This window comes from Phocoena sinus, chromosome 17, assembly GCF_008692025.1.
Source record: "Phocoena sinus isolate mPhoSin1 chromosome 17, mPhoSin1.pri, whole genome shotgun sequence".
Classification (NCBI taxonomy): Eukaryota; Metazoa; Chordata; class Mammalia; order Artiodactyla; family Phocoenidae; genus Phocoena; species Phocoena sinus.
The window spans coordinates 17,342,416-17,363,276 of record NC_045779.1 but is presented as its reverse complement, the minus strand read 5'-3'; the positions used below and the strand labels follow the sequence as shown (position 1 = coordinate 17,363,276).

The following is a 20,861-nucleotide window of genomic DNA, read 5'->3' as shown; positions in this document are numbered from 1 at the left end:
GTCGGTAGGTCTTTCCAATTTGTCAGATACTTGCAGGTGGAGTAGCCCGGACACAGTAATTGCTGGACATGCAGTCTACTGTCAAGCTGTGTCCAGCATCCTCGGTGATTCTTGGAAGGCTGTGAACAGAGACTGGTGGGAAATTTTTCTGATGGTTATAATCTAGACAGGCGCACAGGGTGGTATGCGGTCATGGAATTTAAACTTTTGCTGCATCTGAGTGAAATGCAAACTCCTACAGGGTTTGTGACAGTGGCTGTACCATTCTCTTTGCACAGCATCTTACACAAAATTAGAAGATGATTGTTCGTTGTGGTAATAATTTTATCCTTTTGAGCTTACTAGAAAGAGATCATTTTTTTCTTAAAAAATTACATTTTTAGATAAATAATATTTATATCTATTTGTATTTACCTCTACTTAAATCTCTGAAGCATGCTCCCATTTACTTCTTAGAATATTAACAGCTAAAATTTTAATGTAAAAATTATATATATGAAGAATCCAACAGTGACCAAGTAATAACGATACGTGCTTACAAAGCATTTTCACATAAGAGCCCTGTTATCAAGGTAGATCTTACTGTTCCTGTTTTACAGGTGAGGAAAACTGAGACTCGTGGAGTTTAAGCAAGCAGGGAGTAGCAAAACAAAAACACACTAAAACCCAGTTCTTCCGACTCCAAATGGAACATTCTCTATCATTAATTAAATGTTTGAGAATTTTAGGAACTGTTGGAAATACAAATCAAACCACAATGAGATATCACCTCACACCTGTCAGAATGGCTATGATCAAAAAACAAGAAATAACAAGTGTGGGTGAGAATGTGGAGAAAAGGGAGCCCTTGTGCACTGTTGGTGGGAATGTAAATTGGTGCAGTCACCATGAAAAACAATATGGAGGTTTTTCAAGAAACTAAAAATAGAATGATCATATAATCCAGCAATTCCACTTCTGGGTATTTAGCCAAACGAAATGGAAACACTAACTTGAAAAGAAATCTGTAGTCCCATGTTCATTGCAGCATTATTCACAATAGCCAAGACATGGAAGCATCCTAGGTGTCCATCAATGGATGAATGAAGAATACACACACACACACACACACACACACACACACACACACACACATAGTGGAATACTACTCAGACATAAAAAAGAGGAAATCCCACCATTTGAGATAACATGGTTGGACTTGAGGGCATTATGCTAAGTGAAATAAGTTAGACAGAGAAAGACAATTACTGTACAATCTCACTTACGTGTAGAATCTTTAAAACAAAAAACAAATGAGCTCATAGCTGCAGATGGTGTTTGCTAGAGGTGGAGGGTGGGAGGTGGGCAAAACGAGTAAAGGTGGTCAAAAGGTATAAACTTCCAGTTATAAAATAAATGTCATGTAAATAAGGGATGGAATGTACAGCAGCATGACTATAATTAATAATACTGTACGTGGGACTTCCGTGGTGGCACAGTGGTTAAGAATCCGCCTGCCAATGCAGGGGACACGGGTTCGAGCCCTGGTCCGGGAAGATCCCACATGCCGCGGAGCAACTAAGCCCGTGCGCCACAACTACTGAGCCTGCGCTCTACAGCCCGCGAGCCACAACTACTGAGCCCATGAGCCACAACTACTGAAGCCCGCGCACCTAGAGCCCACGCTCCACAACAAGAGAAGCCACCGCACTAAGACCGCACACCGCAACGAAGAGTAGCCCCTGCTCACCGCAACTAGAGAAAGCCCACGCGCAGCAACGAAGACCCAATACAGCCAAAAATAAATAAATAAATTAATTAATTAAAAAGAAAAAAAGATCCCATTTAAAAAAAAATAATAAAAATAATACTGTATGTGCACTTGAAAGCTGCTAAGAGAGTAAATCTTAAAAGTTCTCATCCCAAGAAAAAAAAATTGTAACTAAAAAATAATTTAAGGAACTGATAATAGGAAATGATACCACAGGGTTCAACGACTTCAGTTATTTAATAGTCTATGTGCCATTTGTCGAGCTATTTATCCTAAAAAGCCTAGGAAATTTTAATAGAAATCCAGTGTTGATTATATACTTCTCAGAATAGAAAAAAATGTAGACTCCTGAAATTGCACAGAACAGGTTTGAATGTCTCTGGTTTGGGCAAATTTTTCAATGTCATCAAACTTCAATTTCCTTAACTGTCAAAAATAGGTAGTAATAGGGCTTCCCTGGTGGCGCAGTAGTTGAGAGTCCGTCTGGCGATGCAGGGGACATGGGTCCGTGCCCCGCTCCGGGAAGATCCCACATGCCGCGGAGCGGCTAGGCCCGTGAGCCATGGCCGCTGAGCCTGCGCGTCCGGAGCCTGTGCTCTGCAACGGGAGAGGCCACAGCAGTGAGAGGCCCGCGTACCGCAAAAAAAAAAAAAAAAAAAAAAGGTAGTAATAGGTGCCTCATAAGCTTCAACAAACTAAAATACATTAAGAATGTAATATAGTTCACAGTACCAAATAGGCCTGGCTAAATGGTAGCTCCCTTATTCTCCATAAATAAGAGAGTATCTGGAGGCTTAGCATGCAAAGAACATGTTTTCTCTCAAGCAAATGTCTAGGATGAAAGTCAAAGTCCTAACCTGCAGCGTGGACTGCCTCACAGCCACACAGGCTGCCAGGCACACCAGCGAGCGCACTGCTTTCCCACTTGCTTCTTAGAACGAAGTGAGTAGGAACATTCCTCTTTCTCGAAGAGGCACATTTCTCCCTGGCTTGTGGGGCAGGCAGTTCTGAGGGCTTCGTGCCCTTCGCTGACTTGGCGGGAGTTTTGCACATAGGAATAAAGAACAGTCTGCTATAAAGATCCCTGCTGTGGCTCAAAGAAGGTGATTTTACTGTAAAAGGAGTAAATTACATGACTTCTTTAACGTCATCCAGATGATTTTTCTCCTTTCCATTTTTTAAGCTCTGCTTACAATTCCACAGTATTTCCTCACAACTCGGGCCCAACTAGGCACAAGCCAGAGCTTCCACGGTCCTAAACAAGGATTGCAAGGTGGAGGTTTTCTGCCTGTGCCTTTTTAATTTCAGAATTCCATTTTACATGAACCCCTTCCATGCAGAGGAATGTTTATGTAGTTTACAAAATGTTTAAGGTATATTAGTTCATGAATTTTAGAGCTGGTCATATTGACTAGGGGTCAGCCAGACATTTTCTGTGAATATCCAGATAGAAAATATTTTAGGCTTTGTGGACTGTATAGCTTCTATCTTCTGCAACTACTCAGCTCTGCCCTTGAGAGTGAGAAAAGCCAGAGACAACATGTAAACAAATGGTTATGGTTGTGTTCCAATAAAATTTTTATGGACACTGAAACATGAGAGTCATTTAATTTTCATGTGATACCAGAAAATTCTCTAAAAACTTTTCTTCCCTTAGTTTACAAGCTATACAAAAATCGGCATAATTTGTCTAGACCAGAACTAGATGATAATAGTCATAGAATCAGTGGTGGATCCATGGAAGATCTTAGCTTCTCAAAGCCCTTCATTTGATAGCTGAGATTCTGGAACACAGAGAAATTCAATACTTCCCTCAAACTCATACAGCTAGAAGAGTTATGGGTCAAAATATCCATCTCCTGATTCCTAGATCAGATTTTTTCAAACCGTGTCATTCTACCATAATCTCCATGCAAGCATCTATGATGAATTTGTAATTAATCTGTGGATATAAATGTCTGTCTCCAAATAAGCCCTTTTGATCTCAACTTGGAGAGACTTGGACTCTGCAAAAGGACTTCTTCAACTGTGTTACTTGCAGCCTAATGTTAGGGTCAAAGAAAGCATGCAAGACCTCTCTGTCATGACTTATATCGCTACTAAAGTTGAATATTAGAATCTTTGAGCTAAAAGGGTCATTGGAGATTGTCTTGGCTCACACCTTCAAATTATATAAGAGAAATCAAGGTCCGGAGAGCCTAAATGAACTGCCCAAGGTCACTCATTGGCAAGATCTAGAAGACAGGTCTTTGGACCCCTAGTACAGAGCTGTTGCAATTGTACCTTATGGTCTGACAGTTTATGATTATGAACATGAATAGTTTATGAAAAGGAATTTTATTGCTTATAATTAAAGCATGTATTTTGCATTAAAGTCCAGAGAAGAAGTATAATAATTATCATTAATTCCCAACTTGTTCTAATCTATCAGGAACTAAACTAGGCATTGCTTAATCCTTTCCTTCTGTATCTCCATTTTACAGATCAGGAAACTGAGGCTTGGAGGATTTACAATAATTTATTCCATGTTACGTAGCTAGTAAGTGATAGAACCATAGTTCAAATTTACTTTTCTCTTTAAAACCGGAGCTCTTCACTTTCCACGTCACCTCTGTTGGGTGCTTTTGTTTTAAGCCACAGAAATTTTTGCAACAAGCTGGCATAAATTATAAGAGGGATTTCTTGGGGCAGGGAATTGAAAGATGAAAATGTGATTTCAAGTGTCTTTCAATCAGAGCCCTGTGGGTGGTGGTGGGATGAACTGGGAGATTGGGATTGACATATATACGCTAAGATGTATAAAATGGATAACTAATAAGAACCTGCTGTATAAAAAAATAAATAAAATAAAATTCAAAAAAAAAAATCAGAGCCCTGTGACCCCTGGCTCTGCCTTCCCTGGCTTGTTAGCTAGTATCTCAGGTGGCTTCACAGAGGCTACATGTGTCCTAATGCACATCCAGTGAGGGCAAAGGTGAAACTGAGTCATCTATGGAACGAACAAACATCCCGATCCTGGGGCTCTGATTGGACTAATCCCTGGACTGGTCCATAGGCTAAGGATGGAATTAATCCTCAGAGCTCATCACTGGCACTTGAGATGAGGTTAATCCACCCAAAATGAACTGCTGTCACGTAATAGAGGGAAAGAGTTCTCCCTCTGAAAAGGAAATTTTAGGGGCTGTTAGAAAAGGAGGGAAGAATGAAATTTTATTTTATTTTTTATCTTTCAGCCACGCCGCACGGCAGGCAGGATCTTAATGCCCCCGACCAGGGATGGAACACGTGCCCCCTGCAGTGGAAGCACGGAGTTCTAACCACTGGACCGCCAGGGAATTCCGAGAATGAATATTTTATGGGCAACAAATGAATTTACTTTACCACCTTCATACCCACCCCATTGTACTGATAGGGTCAAAGACACAAAATTGGCACCATAAACCTTGATGATGGTGTCCTTGACTGCTTGCTATAAGGTGGTAGGGGAGGAATTGCTCAAGGTCCGTGAGGCACACCAATCTTTAACAAGCAGATTTGGACTCTCGCCTGCACTTTAAGCATTATTAGATGAGTAAGTATCAGCCTATCACGGCAGGACCTTCCCAAAAGGTGCGCAAGCTTTTCCTGGGGGCTAAATCTGCACTTTGCAGGGAGAAAGTAAAGGACTGATAGTGACCCAATCTTCTGGAACCCAAATTCAATCTCCCATTGCCTGCCCAGCTCCCATGTCAGTCATCTCAGACACCCCCATCACCCCCTTTTAGAATAGCCCTCATCACAAAACACCGTGATGACCGTTACATGTCTAGTGTCTCCCTGAGACCTCAGTCTCCTTAGGGAAGAACCAGTTTTTACCCATCTTTGGCCTTCAGCCTGGAGTAGCATCTCACCCACGGAAAGGGGATGACTATAACCAGATAAGCAATGCCCGCCATGAAGGGGGGACTCGGCTTGAGCCCTGGAGTGCTGGAGTGGTCACTTAGCTCCTCTGAACCTCCCCTCCAATGAAATGAGAAAATAATATCTGCCCCATGGGATTTCCTGAAAAGCACATTATAAAATGTAGAGTGATGAAAGTGTTATTCCTTTCAATTTTTCACTAATTCTAAGATCCACATTTTCATGCGTTTTAACATCTCTGAAACTGATCCATTCTTGCAATGGACTGGATGCTTATGTTTCCCCCAGATTCGTGTGTTGAAAACTAATGCTCAAGGTGAGGATATTAGAAGGTGGGGCCTTTGGGAGGTGCTTAGGTTATGAGCCTCTGTGAAGGAGATTGGTGCTCTCATGAAAGAGACCTCACAGAGGTCCTAGCCCTCTTGCCATGTGAGGTTATAGCTAGAAGGCACTGTCTGTAAACCAGAAAGCAGGCCCTCACCATACACCGATCTGCCGGCACCTTGCTCTTGGATTCTGAACATCTGAGGGATACATTCCTGTTGTTAATAAGCCATGTAGTCAATGGCATTTTGTTATAGCAGCCCGAACAGACTAAGACTATACTGCAATCCACATATGAGTACGCACCACACTTTAATAGACAGTGTTTTGTCTTACGTAGTATCTCTTAGTATTACATAAAATAATGGTGAATCTTACAGTTTAAGGTGTCTGAGCGTCAACAAAATATGATGTTATCGATATCCATGCATTATTTTGCCTCTGACAAATGCCCCCAAACCTGCCTAAGAATCAATTATTCTATTTGATGTGAAACCAAAACAGATGAATAAACGTAATTAAATAGAAACAGAGTCATAGATACAGAGAACCAATAGGTGGTTGCCGGAGGGGAGGGGGCTTTGGGGAAGAGATGGATAGGTGAGGGAGATTACAAGGTGCAAATTTTCAGTTACAAAATAAATGAGTGACAGGTATGAAATGTACAGTGTGGGGAATATAGTCAATAATTATGTAATATCTTTGTAGGGTGACAGATAACAGCTAGACTTATGGCGATTATTTTGAAATGTATAGAAATATTGAATCATTATGTTGTGTACTAAGAGCTATCAGAGTGTTGAGGTCAATTATACTTCAAAAACAAACAAACTCGGGGCTTCCCTGGTGGCGCAGTGGTTGAGGGTCCGCCTGCCGATGCAGGGGACGCGGGTTCGTGCCCCGGTCCGGGAAGATCCCACGTGCCGCGGAGCGGCTGGGCCCGTGAGCCATGGCCGCTGAGCCTGCGCGTCCGGAGCCTGTGCTCTGCAACGGGAGAGGCCACAACAGTGAGAGGCCCACGTACAGGAAAAATAAATAAATAAACAAACTCATAGAAAAAAGAGATCAGATTTGTGGCTACCAGAGGCAGGGGGTGGAAGGATGGGGACTTGGGTGAAGAGAGTCAAAAGGTACAAACTTCCAGTTATAAGACAAGTAAGGATTAGGGATGATAATGATAAAGATATTGAACACTGCTGAGTCCTCATCACAAGGAAAGAAACTTTTTTCTATTTTTTTACTATTGCATCTATATGAGAGGATGGATGTTCACTAAACCTACTATGGTCATGATTTCATGATGTATGTAAGTCAAATCATTATGCTGTATGCCTTAAACGTAGCCAGTGCTGTATGTCGATTATATCTCAATACAATTGGAAGGAAGAAAAAAAGAATCAACTCTTCTATTTGTCAATCTCAAGAGGTTGCCTCGACAGCCCTCAGAGCATCCTGGTTGCCTTTTATAACTCCCTATCCATCTGACGTGTATCCAAACTTTTGGGGAAATGATTTATATTTTCACTTCCACATACGCTAGTTACAGTGTTTAGTACAGCACTTAATCTTACTTGTCCTTAGTTTCCATTACCACCTTATCACCACTGCTACCAAGCTTTAAGTAACGGGAAGAATTCTGCAACGTCTTGGAAGGAATACTTATAGTTCTGCTCTGGTTTTGTCACTAATTAGTTACATGTCTAATCTCTGTCATCTGCAAAATGGGGGTGCCAATATTTTCCTCACTGTTATGCAAGGTCGAATGAGATCATATACGTGGACGTCCTTTAAAATACTGCATTCTGAAATCTGGTGAACAGAAAAGCCTCTCTTCCCCTTGGTATATTTACCAATCTTGGGCAGCTTTCAAAAACCACACTTCAGAAGAAAGGGTGTCTTTTCTTTGTTGTTTTGTTTTTGTTTTTTTTTCTTTAGCGGTACGCGGGCCTCCCACTGCCATGGCCTCTCCCGTTACGGACGGAGCACAGGCTCCGGACGCGCAAGCCCAGCGGCCACGGCTCACGGGCCCAGCCGCTCCGCGGCACGCGGGATCCTCCTGGACCGGGGCACGAACCCACGTCCCCTGCATCGGCAGGCGGACTCTTGACTAGTGCGCCACCAGGGAAGCCCCCAAAAGGATGTCTTTTAAGGTGCATTTGATTACTTCCTACATTCACCACATGATCACTGAGATGATTTCTGTTCTCCAAAATTCTACAAGACATGGACAACAAAGTGACTGTCACATTTGACCAGCACCCGGTTTCCGGTAAGAATGTGAACTCATTGCTTCAAAAGTCGGTGTCCCCTTGACTTTACCTTCCGGCAAGAACTATTTCCTTTGCAGGCGCCTGCTCAGGGAAAACTTATTTTGATGTTTTCAAGACAGAGCAAGATTTAACTTGAAACTGTGAGTTTCTTTCAAAGTCACTTACCACAGACAAGCACCTTTTTTATGGTTGTTGATAAGTAGTAATCATTTACATCCGGCCCTCGGTATCCACGGGTTCTACGTTGGACCAGCTAGTGGTTGGTTGAATCCATGGATGCGGAACCATTGGATACCGGGAGGGGGAGGGGCAACTGTACTATGTCATTTTATTTTATTTTATTTTATTTTATTTTATTTTATTTTTATTTTTTGCGGTACGCGGGCCTCTCACTGTTGTGGCCTCTCCCATTGCGGAGCACAGGCTCCGGACGCGCAGGCTCAGCGGCCATGGCTCACGGGCCCAGGGGCACGAACCCGTGTCCCCTACATCGGCAGGCTGACTCTCAACCACTGCGCCACCAGGGAAGCCCTATGTCATTTTATATAAGGGACTTGAATACCTGCAGGTTTTGGTATCTGTGGGGAAGGAGGGAGGGAAGGGGGCTTCCCTCCTCCACTGCCACCCCCATACTGAGGGACTGTTGTGTTTGCGGTTTCTTCTTTTTAACTTTGTGCTTTCCCCTACTTTGCACACTATTAAAACTGAGTTTTTCTGTTACTTGGCTCAGGCTTAACTTACGAAGTGGGAGTGGGGTGGGCATGAGGGCAGTACCTAATAGATATTCAGTGCCCATTCTGTGCTCAATTTAACCACATCACCTTGTTTCTATGGACAGCTCACAGCAATCTGAAAACGTTCAGTGTTCTATATTTGAGACGAAGGCACTGAGGCAATTTGTCCAAGACCATAGAATCAGAACTGGACCCAACCTCCCTGATCACAGACCCCCAACATTTTGTTTTTGATTTTAGGTTTCGGTTTTGTCTGGGTATAAGGGGGAAAAGGGGGTGAATAAAAAAGTATTTGAGCAAGCATTCGGCATTATGTGTTTAATTCTCTTAAACCGGAGGTCAGCTTCTACTTTCTGTATGTGAAAATGAATTTGTCAGTGGATCAGTTTCCTTTACATTTTCCTAGATTCTTAAGGCATTACAGAACAAGTCTCTAGCTAAAGGCATTCCATAAAGCAGACAGCCTTAGGGGAGAAGTGGGGCATAAATTACATGAATGAGTTAGTACAAAGCTGCTAATAAAACCTACAACACAGGTAAAGGCAGAGGGTATAATTTTCTGACAAAGCTATTTAGTACCAACTACCAAGAACTAAAAATATAAAAAAGTAAATATTTTTAAATTAAATTGCAAAAAGAGAGATTTACCTAAAGAGGAAAACGAAAGTATTTCCAAGCCTGAGATTTATTAGTATAAATAATCACAAAGAAAGGATTTCTTTTTGATTTTAGAATATGTTTTCCTTGGACAGTGGAAAAAAAAGAAATGCATTGTGCACTTGTCAAGCTTCACTTGTGATTGCGGTTCATAAGATACAATTCTTATAATGTAGTCAAGCTTTTTCATTTCACAACTTTTTTGCTTATTTTTAATGTGTGATTATTGTATTGTTTTACTACTTTCAAAGCAAAGTATTTTTTTCTTTTGTTACTTTACTAGTCTCTAAAGAGTAAAGGGAATTCCTCTTTGAGAAGTCTTTACGTGAGAAAGGGAAAAAAATTAGCTCTGAAATTAATTAGATTCCTCAGACTCACAGATACAGACAACTTTATATTCCTGGTTTCTTACAAAAACCATTAATAGTTTAAATGATTTAAGAACATAAAATAAAATGAGACTTCCAGGATTTTCGGTTAACAACAAAAGTACAGAAAATACAATGTATTTGGAGGGGAAGGTGGAAGAGAATGTCTATGGAAAGTTAGGCTGGCACCTGATTAAAGCGGAAATTATTTCTAAAATACCATCAAGCAGAATTTCTTTGGGGAAATCTGCAGTAACAGAAAGCGAGCACCGTTTATATTCTATGTATCATTAATTGGCTGTTCTGTGAAGCAAAGTGGCATCTTCCTGGGGCAGGAAAATCCCATTATAAAATACTGCAGGAATAAAGCATGCTTCTTCAGTCTTAGCTCTCGATTGCGTGGCCCGGGGGCGGGGGACTGGTGTCCCGGGAAAAGCGCAGCGTGGGTTTCCTGGGCGAAGCCTGGGTGACCCGCGCGCACAGTGCGGCTGAGCCCCGCACGGGCACATCAAGCGCTGTTCGGCTCTTGGCCTTGGAGTCAAAGTGCCCCGTGGGCTAACGTGTCCGCAGACGTCAGGAAGCAGAGTTGGGAACCAGGAGATGTGGTGGCCGCCCTGACGGGGCTGCTGGGGGCCCGGCACCTCGCTGGGCCGCTGGGATCCCAGAGCACCTGCTCTTCCGCTGCCTCCTGGCGGGTCTCGCCGCGGGGAGGGGGCCGGGGCCCGGAGCGTCGATCGCGGGCGCCCTGGGGTGAGGCGCCCTCCCCGCCCGGCTCAGGACGGGCGCGCCGCCAGGGCTGGGGAGGGGCGGCGGGAAGGGCGGGGGCCGGCGCGGGGCAGGGCCAGGCCGGGCTGCTCCGGGGCCGGCGCTCTCCGAGAAGCCCAGCGCTCGCCCCGAAGGTGTGCGGAGCGCGTGCCATGAGGACCCTGTGGATGGCGCTGTGCGCGCTGGCGCGGCTGTGGCCCGGGACCCTGGCCGGTTGCGCCGACGCGGGGCGCTGCTGCCCCGGCCGGGACCCCGCCTGCTTCGCCCACGGCTGGAGGCAGGACAGGGTCTACGGGACGTGCTTCTGCGACCAAGCCTGCAGCCTCACCGGGGACTGCTGCTTCGACTACGCCAGGGCTTGCCCAGGTAGGTGGCGGGCCCGAGGGTGGGCAACCGGCCGTTCGCCCGCAGCGGAGGGGCACAGGGTCCCACGCCAGGGATCGCAGCCCGACAGCCAGGTGTCCCGGTGCCGTCTATCCCGGCCCATCCCGAATGCCTCCATCCAGGGTCCTCCAGCACCCCCCTCTCTAGGTGCACCCCAGACTCTCCATCCTAGGGTCCCCAGCCCCCTCCATCTCGGGGTCTCCCCGTCCTCTCCATCTAGACCTACGGCTCCAATGCCCCCCTTCCCACCAGAGCCTGGGTGGAAGGGGCTGGAGCCCTGTTGTCTGGAAGGGCGCTGGCCACCTCGGCCGAATGAATCCCTCCGCCTGGGAGCTGCGGCTTGGTAGGGCCACCTCCCACCTGGAGAGATGGCGCTGACAGGTCCCAGAGGCACGCCCCTGTGCTGGTTCCGCCGCGTGCAATCTGTTAACCCTGGAAAGGGGTGATGGGGGTGGGGGGGGACGTGTAATTATCCCACTTGGCGCCAAGGTCTTGTCCTGGGAGGGTACTTTCTTCTGAAGAACAAGTTCCTGGAGGACCACAGTTGTCCTCACCGGCACTCCAGCGTGTAGCACAGCCCCTTCCTCCTAGGAGGTGTTCCATATATTCGTTGAATTCAATTTTATCCATATAGCATGATAAAGATTTTTATCTCAAAGTTCCTAGTATGTTTTAATCTTGCCGGTTTTCCTTTAGGGTCAATCTTTTTCATCTTTAAATCTCCCACAATATCACAGCCCCTGGTATAGGCACAACAAATGCTGATTTAATTAAATTAAAAGGTAAAGGAAGACATGGTGAGTACAGTCCTGAGAAACAAGGCGTACCTGAGAAAAGCCAGCTCTGGAAATAAAAGTAGCCCTCATCCCTGATAATCACATCACCCCAAAAGCCACACATACATTAGGGTTTGACCTCGAGGAGCCCAGCGTTGTGGGACCTTCAGCCTCTTCCTGGTAACCTGCAGGGCTGTGTCATTTCCCTGCAAACCGGATGCCTGGTGGAGTCTAGCACCCCTTCTGCCTCTTTTCTGCCGGGAGAGGCCACCAGCCCACCGCAGGACGGTCACCCAGGCCTGCTGCCGAAAAAACACAGTTGAAAAACATTAAGATTTTTAAAATCTTGATTGAAAGCTAATGATTTACCTGAGAATATTGATCTTTTTGATAAGCTTCTTTCCCTCTTCTGCTCCAAGGCCAGGATACTTTACTACTAAAGTAAGGTGAAGAGTCAGTTACTTAGGGAATGTAGTACCCTTGGTCCAGGCGTCCCCTGTTCCCTCCCCACAGAATCCTCTCTAAACTCCTGTTTGCCTCAGTTACCTGGATCACTCAAACCTTTCCACCATGGCAGCCTCTCTCACTAATCTTTTCTCTCAAGGGATCTGCCTACATTTTAAAGGTAAATACAGAATTCCTGCAGTTCAGATAATGGGCCCCAGTCTGTGGTAAGCACAGCAATACAAAAACAATGAAGACACAATCTCTGCCCCCTGGAAGTTCAGAGTGGAGCAGGGAAACACACACAAAACCATTTGCAATATGCTAAGTGCCAAAATAATGGATCCGGGAAGCCAGAGAGGAAAAACTCAGAAGACCAGAGGAATTCAAGGAAGACTTCCCAGAGGAAGCCTGGTCCCAGAGAATGAGGGAGACGCCTCTAGAAGGGGAAGGGGGGTTCTAATAGGAAAGCATCTCATGACTGTTCAGTGTTCCCTGTGGGCGTCAGCGTTTTGTGACAGCGCTAGGCTAGGCCCTGAGGCTCACCTGGGGAGCAAGACAGACAGTGAAGGCCGCTAGACAGGCGAATGTCAGGAGGAAAACTGGCTTTTTCATGTGCCCTAACAGCGCTATGAGGAGTTGCAGAATCCTCCAAGTCTCTATTTGGTCAAAAATTAAACCCTCATTTTCAGTCCAGAGATATTAAAACAAAGAGCCTATCATTTCGGACTGAGGATTTATTGGGGAAGTAATGGCAGAAGAGAGAAGACCTTACCATCTCCGGGGGAACTCAGAAAGAAATCCCAGGACCTTTGTGGCTAGGAGGAGGCTGTGAGCTGTGGGCAAAGAAGCCCAAGCCAGAAAAGGAAATGGTGCCTGCTAGGATTTTTTTTTTTTTTTTTTGCGGTTTGTGGGCCTCTCACTGCCGTGGCCTCTCCCGTTGCGGAGCACAGGCGCTCCGGACACGCAGGCTCAGCGGCCATGGATCATGGGCCCAGCTGCTCCATGGCATGTGGGATCTTCCTGGACCGGGGCACGAACCCGTGTCCCCTGCATCGGCAGGCGGACCCTCAACCACTGCCCCACCAGGGAAGCTCTTGCAGGTCTAGGCAGAAAGCAGACTCGGGATGGAAAAGGCGCCTCGTTGGAGTTTTGTGGCAAGGCAGTAAGAAAATAGAGACAATTGGAAGGTGGCCCACTTGGCGAGCCCAAGCCTGCTCTGTCCTCAGAGCTGAGGGTGAGAGTGCGGGGCAGGACACAGCTGAGACGCTGGGTCTCCTCAGCCCTGGACCAGCATCACAACTGTGCTGACTTGGGGATCTGGGGAAAGGGGAGGTGGGCCTGCATTATTAACGTTTTCCAGCCGCAGGAGCTGGGGCTTTCAGAAGGCTCTCCTGTCACAGCGTTACCACAGGTGGGCAGCAGAGTGAGATCTGAACCCACGCTGCCTGCTTTCAAGTTGCCATCCGCCTCATCTGTTTGTGGCAACTCACAGCTGTAATTGATCATACCAGATAAGGTACAGCGGCGCAGAGCCTCCAGTTACTCTATGTACATAGAGCCATTTGGCCTCTTAGAATCCACTTCCTTCTTACCTAATGTTAGGTTAACTATTGATGCTGCCCGAAGCAGTTTTGACTGAAATGACATTAAACGTGAATGAAAAATGTAACTGTGTCAGTGGAACTTCTAGCGCTTCTGATTTTTTCATCTTGAGAGACACATTATTTTTTGGTGTGGCTAAGAGATGACCGTACTGGAACTTTTTTTTTCCTAAATAGAAAGTTGTTGTTTTTTAAAATTTATTTATTTTTGGCTGCACTGGGTCTTCGTTGTGGTGCGCGGGCTTCTCATTGCCGGCAGCTTCTCTTGTTGCAGAGCGCGGGCTCTAGGCACATGGGCTTCAGTAGTTGTGGCGCACGGGCTTAGTTGCTCCGCGGCATGTGGGATCTTCCCGGACCAAGGCTCGAACCTGTGTCCCTCACATTGGCAGGTGGATTCTTAACCACCGCGCCGCCAGGAAAGTCTGAAAGTTATTTTTTTACTCAGTAAAATATAAAAATAAGTTGAATCTGAAGAATTACTAAACTGCCCAAAAAAGTCAATTCTGAAATTAATCATCTCAGAAAAATCTAATTATGTTGATGGTATGGGTTTCAACACCAATAACGTATCTTCATAACCACCCCCCACCCCCCAGAGGATAAAGGATAGAGAATTCTCCACTGGCTGAGCCTGATCAGGGATGGGGAGAGACTGAGGAGGGAACAGGTCTGAGTTACCCTGCCCTGAAGAACTTCCTGGAAGGCTTGCTTATCAGGCTCATAACACACAGTCTCTAACTCATCAGATGGGTTCGTGGAGTCTGCATTCTAAGACCGTAGAAACAGTAGGTTGCATTGGATCTTGGATGAGCAACTTAAGGACAGAGTAATCATTAACCCAAGTGGAGCGGGACAAAAATTGAGTCACCTCTATAGCCCAGTGTCTTCTCCTAGATTTATGGGGAATCCAAGAAACCAACTGGCCGTGCTCTCCAGGTACCTCCCAGCTCTCAGTTTCCTTAGGTCTCACAACCCACCCAAGTATTCTTCATTTTGATCTCACTTTATGGACGAGGCAACCAGAGCACTGAAAGGTCAAATAGTGTGTCCAAAGTCACACAGCTAATAAGTGATGAAGTGAGATTTGAACCCAGGAGCTCTGGGTCCAGAGCCCACACGTTTAAACATTACGTTTTCACTGCCTCGGAGAAACTAGCCTTTATGAGAAGCTGTGGACTTTGCGGGTAGGCTCCATATAAATACTGGTAAAGTGAGTGAGTCTTCTTTCTCCATCAACTATGCCCCTCAAGGGTGAAAAAATGTGTCCCACTCCTCTTTGCAATCCCCTAAGAGCTATCGCAGTGTTGTTTACAAACATTTGTCCAAAAAAATATGACCACTGGTTTCCACCTGGAGGATGTTAACTGTGACTTCAGAGGGCAGCGCCATCTGAGGCATATCCACATGTCCTTTTTAAAAATAACATTTTCTGGGAATTCCCTGGTGGTCCAGTGGTTAGGACTCTGTGCTTTCACTGCGGAGGGCGTGGGATCAATCCCTGGTTGGAGAGCTGAGATACTGCAAGCCACCCGGCACGGCCAAAAAAAAAAAAAATTTCCTTCCTGATCATAAAATATATGTTTGTTGCAGAAAGTGTAGAAATGCACAAAAGAATTTACCTGGAAACTTGCTACCCAGAAAAAGCATCATTATCTTTTTTATTTTGATTCCCTTTTTTCCCCCAGGCTTGCATGGGGTCTAAAATTCTGTTTTTCTAAGGTGATAGTTCATGTCACTATCTTGTTACCATTTCATAAACTTGTCCAGTTAATGTCTCAAAAGAAAAAAAAAAACGAAACAACCTACCAGGGGCCAGATAACATAAGTTTCTGCAAGAGGAAACAAATACTTGATCATTTTATTGGTGCTTTTTGAGGGGGTCCATAGGCACTTGGGCAATATTTATGCTCTCATTCGTCTTTCAGAGAAGTTGTGACAGGGTTCCTGGGAAAGGGTACACATACATAAGGAGAGGGAAAAAGGCAGATGACATACAGTTAAAACTGTGTCACCATGAGATGTGTGTGTGCGTGTGTGTGTGTGTGTGTGTATAAAGGGACGGTTTTATTTTTCCTCCGTAGATTGTCGAGAAACAAGTTACGCATCAATGGTACTGCTGTGGGTAAAGTGTGAAAAGAATATTTCCTTAGGAATGATAACGACTAGACCTGATTAGAACTTAACAATGTGAGGGAGAAAGCGCTTGATCGTGGGTGGCCTTCAACTTTTAGGTGGCAAAGAGCCAGGCCGGCAGGGCCAGATTGCAAAGAGGAAGGCTTGAGTGCCTGTGATTAACCAAGGTGAGGCTACACGAAGATAAGCAAGGCCTTACATTAAGAAGAAATAATCCAGACTATACTTAGGAAGTGAAGGAGCCTGGCTTTCAGCTCAGTTTGCTGCCGTGTGTGTGTGTGTGTGTGTGTGTGTGTGTGTGTGTGTGTGTGTGTGTGTGTTTGGCATCATCAAGAAAGGCATTAGAAAACAAAAGTTTTTTTAAAAATTACCCTATGGTACCTGCAGACTGAGGATAGTGTGTCTAGCTGCCACCACTCACCGGGCTGTGAATGGGTATGGGGAAAGTCCAGCGGTAATTCTGAGAGGGGAAACGTCTATAGAGAGATGTGTCCAAAGGCTGCAGGGAAGGGGGTCTACTGAAACAGTAAGTCCACCAGTGGAACAGATAAGATAAAAGGGGGTCTACTGAAACAGTAAGTCCACAAGTGGAACAGATAAGATAAAAGGAGGTCTACTGAAACAGTAAGTCCACCAGTGGAACAGATAAGATAAAAGGGGGTCTACTGAAACAGTAAGTCCACCAGTGGAACAGATAAGATAAACACAGATTTTTTTCCACCATATTCTGAAATTCTCAAGTGAGGGAAATTGGACTCAAATAAAAGGAAATACCACTTCACGCCATAGATGTTAATATTAAAAGAGCTTGTCACTTTCAAGAGGTGGTACTGGCAGGGGCTATACATGGATTAAGAAGGCCTTGACAGGGTGTGGCCGCCAGGAGAAGCTGGGCTCTACCTGACCTTAAGGCATGGAAAGCAGTGTTCCTTCCAGTGGACACCCTGTGGGGCCACCATCGCCAGGAGAGCCCAGACAGCTCTCGCCCGGTTGAGGAATGTCTTCTGTGTCTGGCTCTGGGAGTTTCTGACTTTGTCCCTTTCCTTCTACCGGCTTTCCTTCCCACCCTAGAGCCTCTGACAGTGCTTTGGTTTCTTACTTCCAGAGTCTGTTTGGATGTAGAATTTAATTTAGAAAGGAAGAGCAACTCACCCAGTGCCATTTCATTCATTCATTGACTCACAGATTAGACAAATATTTACTGAACACCTGCCATGTGCCAAGTGCTAGGCACGAAATAAAAAACTCGGCAATAAACAAAATAAATAACTATGTAATTTGAATTATGGAGATGTTAGAAGGCAAGGAGCACAGAGCTCTGAGAGGAAATAATTTTGTGGGGTGTGTGTGTGTGTTTGTGTGTGTCTAATTAGATGAGCTGGCCAGGAAAGGACTCCCTGAAAATAAAATAATTCAGCTGGACCTCAAGGATGAGCCAAACCCAGCCATGCCCAGCGTGGGAGGAACATTCCAGCAGAGGGAAAATACAGACAAAGGTCCCAGAGTGTGAAAGAGCCTGGGTGGGTGTGGCAGATGGGTGAAGAGGCCAGAGTGGGTGCAGCCCGGGGCAGAGGGGGCACTGGGGGTGCCTCCGGGTGGGAGCAACGGGCAGGCACAGGTAGGTCGCCCAGGACTTTGTGGGCCATGCAGGGAGGTTGGAGTTTAGTCCAAATTCAATGGCAAAGCCATGGAAGGAGGTTAAAAAATCGTTAAAAAAGAAAAAAAAAAGATTAGCGGTACATCTTTTAAGGTAATTGTACTTGGATATGACTAGATATCCTTGTTAGGACATGGGAAAATGTACCCTACTCTTGTGTGCGGATTCGTTATTGAACTGTATAACTTACTCTTCTGCTCTTGGCTGTTCTCCTCGTGGCCGTAGAGGGGACGTCTGATAAACAGAAAGCTCCAGAGGAAGGGGTACTAGCTGGTACATCATGAAGGGCTTGATGATTCCTTGCGCTCTGGTCTACCCACTGTCTCACTGCCCAGTGAGCCCAGAGCCAGAGGTGCCCAGTGGACCCAAAGTAGAAGCTTAGGAGTCTACTTCCTACCTCTACTCTCTTCTATGTCTTCTCTGTCTCTGTTCCCCATTCCCTTATTATATTTCCTGGGATCACCTCCCCAAATAAATTGCCTGCATTCAGATCCATGTCTCAGGGTCTGCTTCTGGGGAAACTCAACCTGAATGTTATGTTGATTTGAAACAAAGGAGAAAAAAGGAGCTTTGGCCGCTCTTCCAGGCACGCATTAAATCTGGGCTTCTTCAGCCGCATAGCACAGGGAGATCAGCTCGGTGCTTTGTGACCGCCTGGAGGGATGGGATAGGGAGGGTGGGAGGGAGGGAGATGCAAGAGGGAAGAGATATGGGAACATGTGTGTATGTATAACTGATTCACTTTGTTATAAAGCAGAAACTAGCACACCATTGTAAAGCAATTATACCCCAATAAAGATGTTAAAAAAAAAAAAATCTGGGCTTCTTTCCGCTCAAAGGGGTGGGAGGGTGTCATCAAATCCCAAGTATTAAGACACAGGGAAGCTGGGGCAGACTTGGAGTCAGGAGATGATTGCGCTCACTGGATAACAGTCTGCCAGCCCCCAGTGACAGCCAGGGAAACAAGAAGGATGAGAAAGTCAGATTTGAAGACAGAATATTTTGATATGCTAAGTATAGATGTGAGTTAGGTAAGCTTTAGTGGGAAGGGAACAGGAACACTAATGGAAGAGTTCAAAAGGAAATCTGTGTCATGCAGTTGAGATATATGACTTGTGGTAATAAATCTGTCAGAAGTTTCTGTACTTCTCCCAAGCTCCGTGACAAAAGATCACCTGTGACAAACTGTAATCCAAATAATCAAAAGTTCACAAGTTAATAATAGAATTTTTCGTGCAGAATAGGAATAAATACTTCAGACTCATCTTCCAGCTCAAAATATTTTGTGGAACCCCTTTCCACTGGTGAAAGTCTATGTGAACTTTTTTCACTTTCTCTGACAGTAAAGTCCCCGAGATGTGATTGTTCAGGGCCCCAGAACTTTCTGATTCTCTTTATGAGGCTGTTAAAGTCATGACTTGGAAAGACAGGGCATAGTATTTTGCCAAGGACAAACCTTAACCCATAGGAACAACAGTTGATTCAATGATTCTGTGATGTGAGGACGTTGCCTATTGGTCAAACCAAATAAAATAAACATCTATGAGACATGAGACACAAATATTGAAGAAATACTGAGAGACTAAATTCATCTCCCCATGTCAACTTTTACCATAGGGATAGGGTGTAACCCAAGGCCGTATTACTAAGTTCTGAGTTAAAGCCATGGCAAAGTTGTATTTTTTTTAAAGTGCTCCCAGGACTTCCCTGGTAGTCCAGGGGTTAAGGATCAGCCCTACAATGCAGGGGATGCCACTAAGCCCACGCGCTGCAACTAAGACCTGATGCAGCCAAAAATAAATAAATAAATATTTAAATAAAGTGCTCCCTACTTAGGCTATAACTTTTTTTTTTGGCTGTGCCACACGGCATGTGGAATCTTAGTTCCCCAACCAGGTATCAAACCTGTGCTCCCTGCAGTGGAAGCATGGAGTCCTAACCATTGGACCACCTGGGAAATCCCACAAAGTTATATTTTATAGTGATGTCTAAATGTTTAATCTTTGAATTAAGTGTATTATTATTATTATTATTATTTTTTTTTTTTTTGGCGGTACGCGGGCCTCTCACTGTCGTGGCCTCTCCCGTTGTGGAGCACAGGCTCCGGACGCGCAGGCTCAGCGGCCATGGCTCACGGGCCCAGCCGCTCCGCGGCATGTGGGGTCTTCCCGGACCGGGGCACGAACCGTGTCCCCTGCATCGGCAGGCAGACTCTCAACCACTGCGCCACCAGGGAAGCCCTAAGTGTATTATTAAGTGTAGTTCAAGTCCAACATATCAGGGCAGGACTAGCTGGACTCAGGGATGAAGAGATTTGGGGGAGAAAGAGTTATTAAAGGAATTAAGGACAGAAGGTGTCTTTCTCAACCAGCTCCTAATCTGGCAGCCTCTTTAAATGCCTTCTGGTTCTATGGGCCAGTTAAATCAGGGGACTGTGAAAATAAAATGGGAAGGTCAACAAGAGATGAAGAGCAGGAAGTGACCTGTTATTGATTTTCCAAAGGATGTGTGCGTGGCAGATACTGGGAACCAACTCTTACGTGGCTCGTTCTTGCTTCGTTAGGTAGCTGACATGTGATGCCTATGAGTTTTTAGATGATTAGTAAAAGCATCTTTTAAAGCAGTCTGAAATTTTTGGATCACTGACCGAGTTTTATGTTGTATGTGACCCTTTTCATGTCAGGTGTAGTTATGTGCTACCAAAGGATACAGCTTCCAAACGCCATGAACCCTAAACTAGAGTTTGCTGAGAGGCAAAATGAGTTTTTTCAGGTACAAACTGTTGGAAGTCCAATCAGATTTCAAAGAAGTTCAGGTGTTTTCATGGTGAAGACTCTGGAAACTTGAAAGTATGAGGGTGTTTGGGAAAAGTGGGTCACATTTTGTGGGAAAGAAAGAGTTTTGGCATCCGGTTCAGGGTACATCTTCTGTCTCCTTGTCCTTTTCTTATATCCAATTTCAAGTCCTCAAGTAATTCAATTTAAAAACTCATTACAGTCCTTTTAAAAGACTCCTTGGGATTTTAAATGAAAAAGTTAAATGTGCAGCCACACTGATTTTACAGTCTTGGACAGAGCACTGAGAGCCAGATTCTC

The 20,861-nt window shown here is 45.1% G+C and overlaps 1 protein-coding gene across 1 annotated transcript in view; it reads left to right on the top strand.

The window, feature by feature from the left end:
- Nucleotides 1-10,873: 10,873 nt before the first annotated feature.
- Nucleotides 10,874-20,861, top strand: part of SBSPON (somatomedin B and thrombospondin type 1 domain containing) — a 28,280-nt gene continuing 18,292 nt past the window's right edge. Inside the window, exon 1 of the mRNA XM_032609371.1 lies at nt 10,874-11,134. Coding sequence (XP_032465262.1) covers nt 10,921-11,134 — 214 coding nt within the window. The 5' untranslated portion in view covers nt 10,874-10,920. The remainder of the gene's footprint in view (nt 11,135-20,861) is intronic.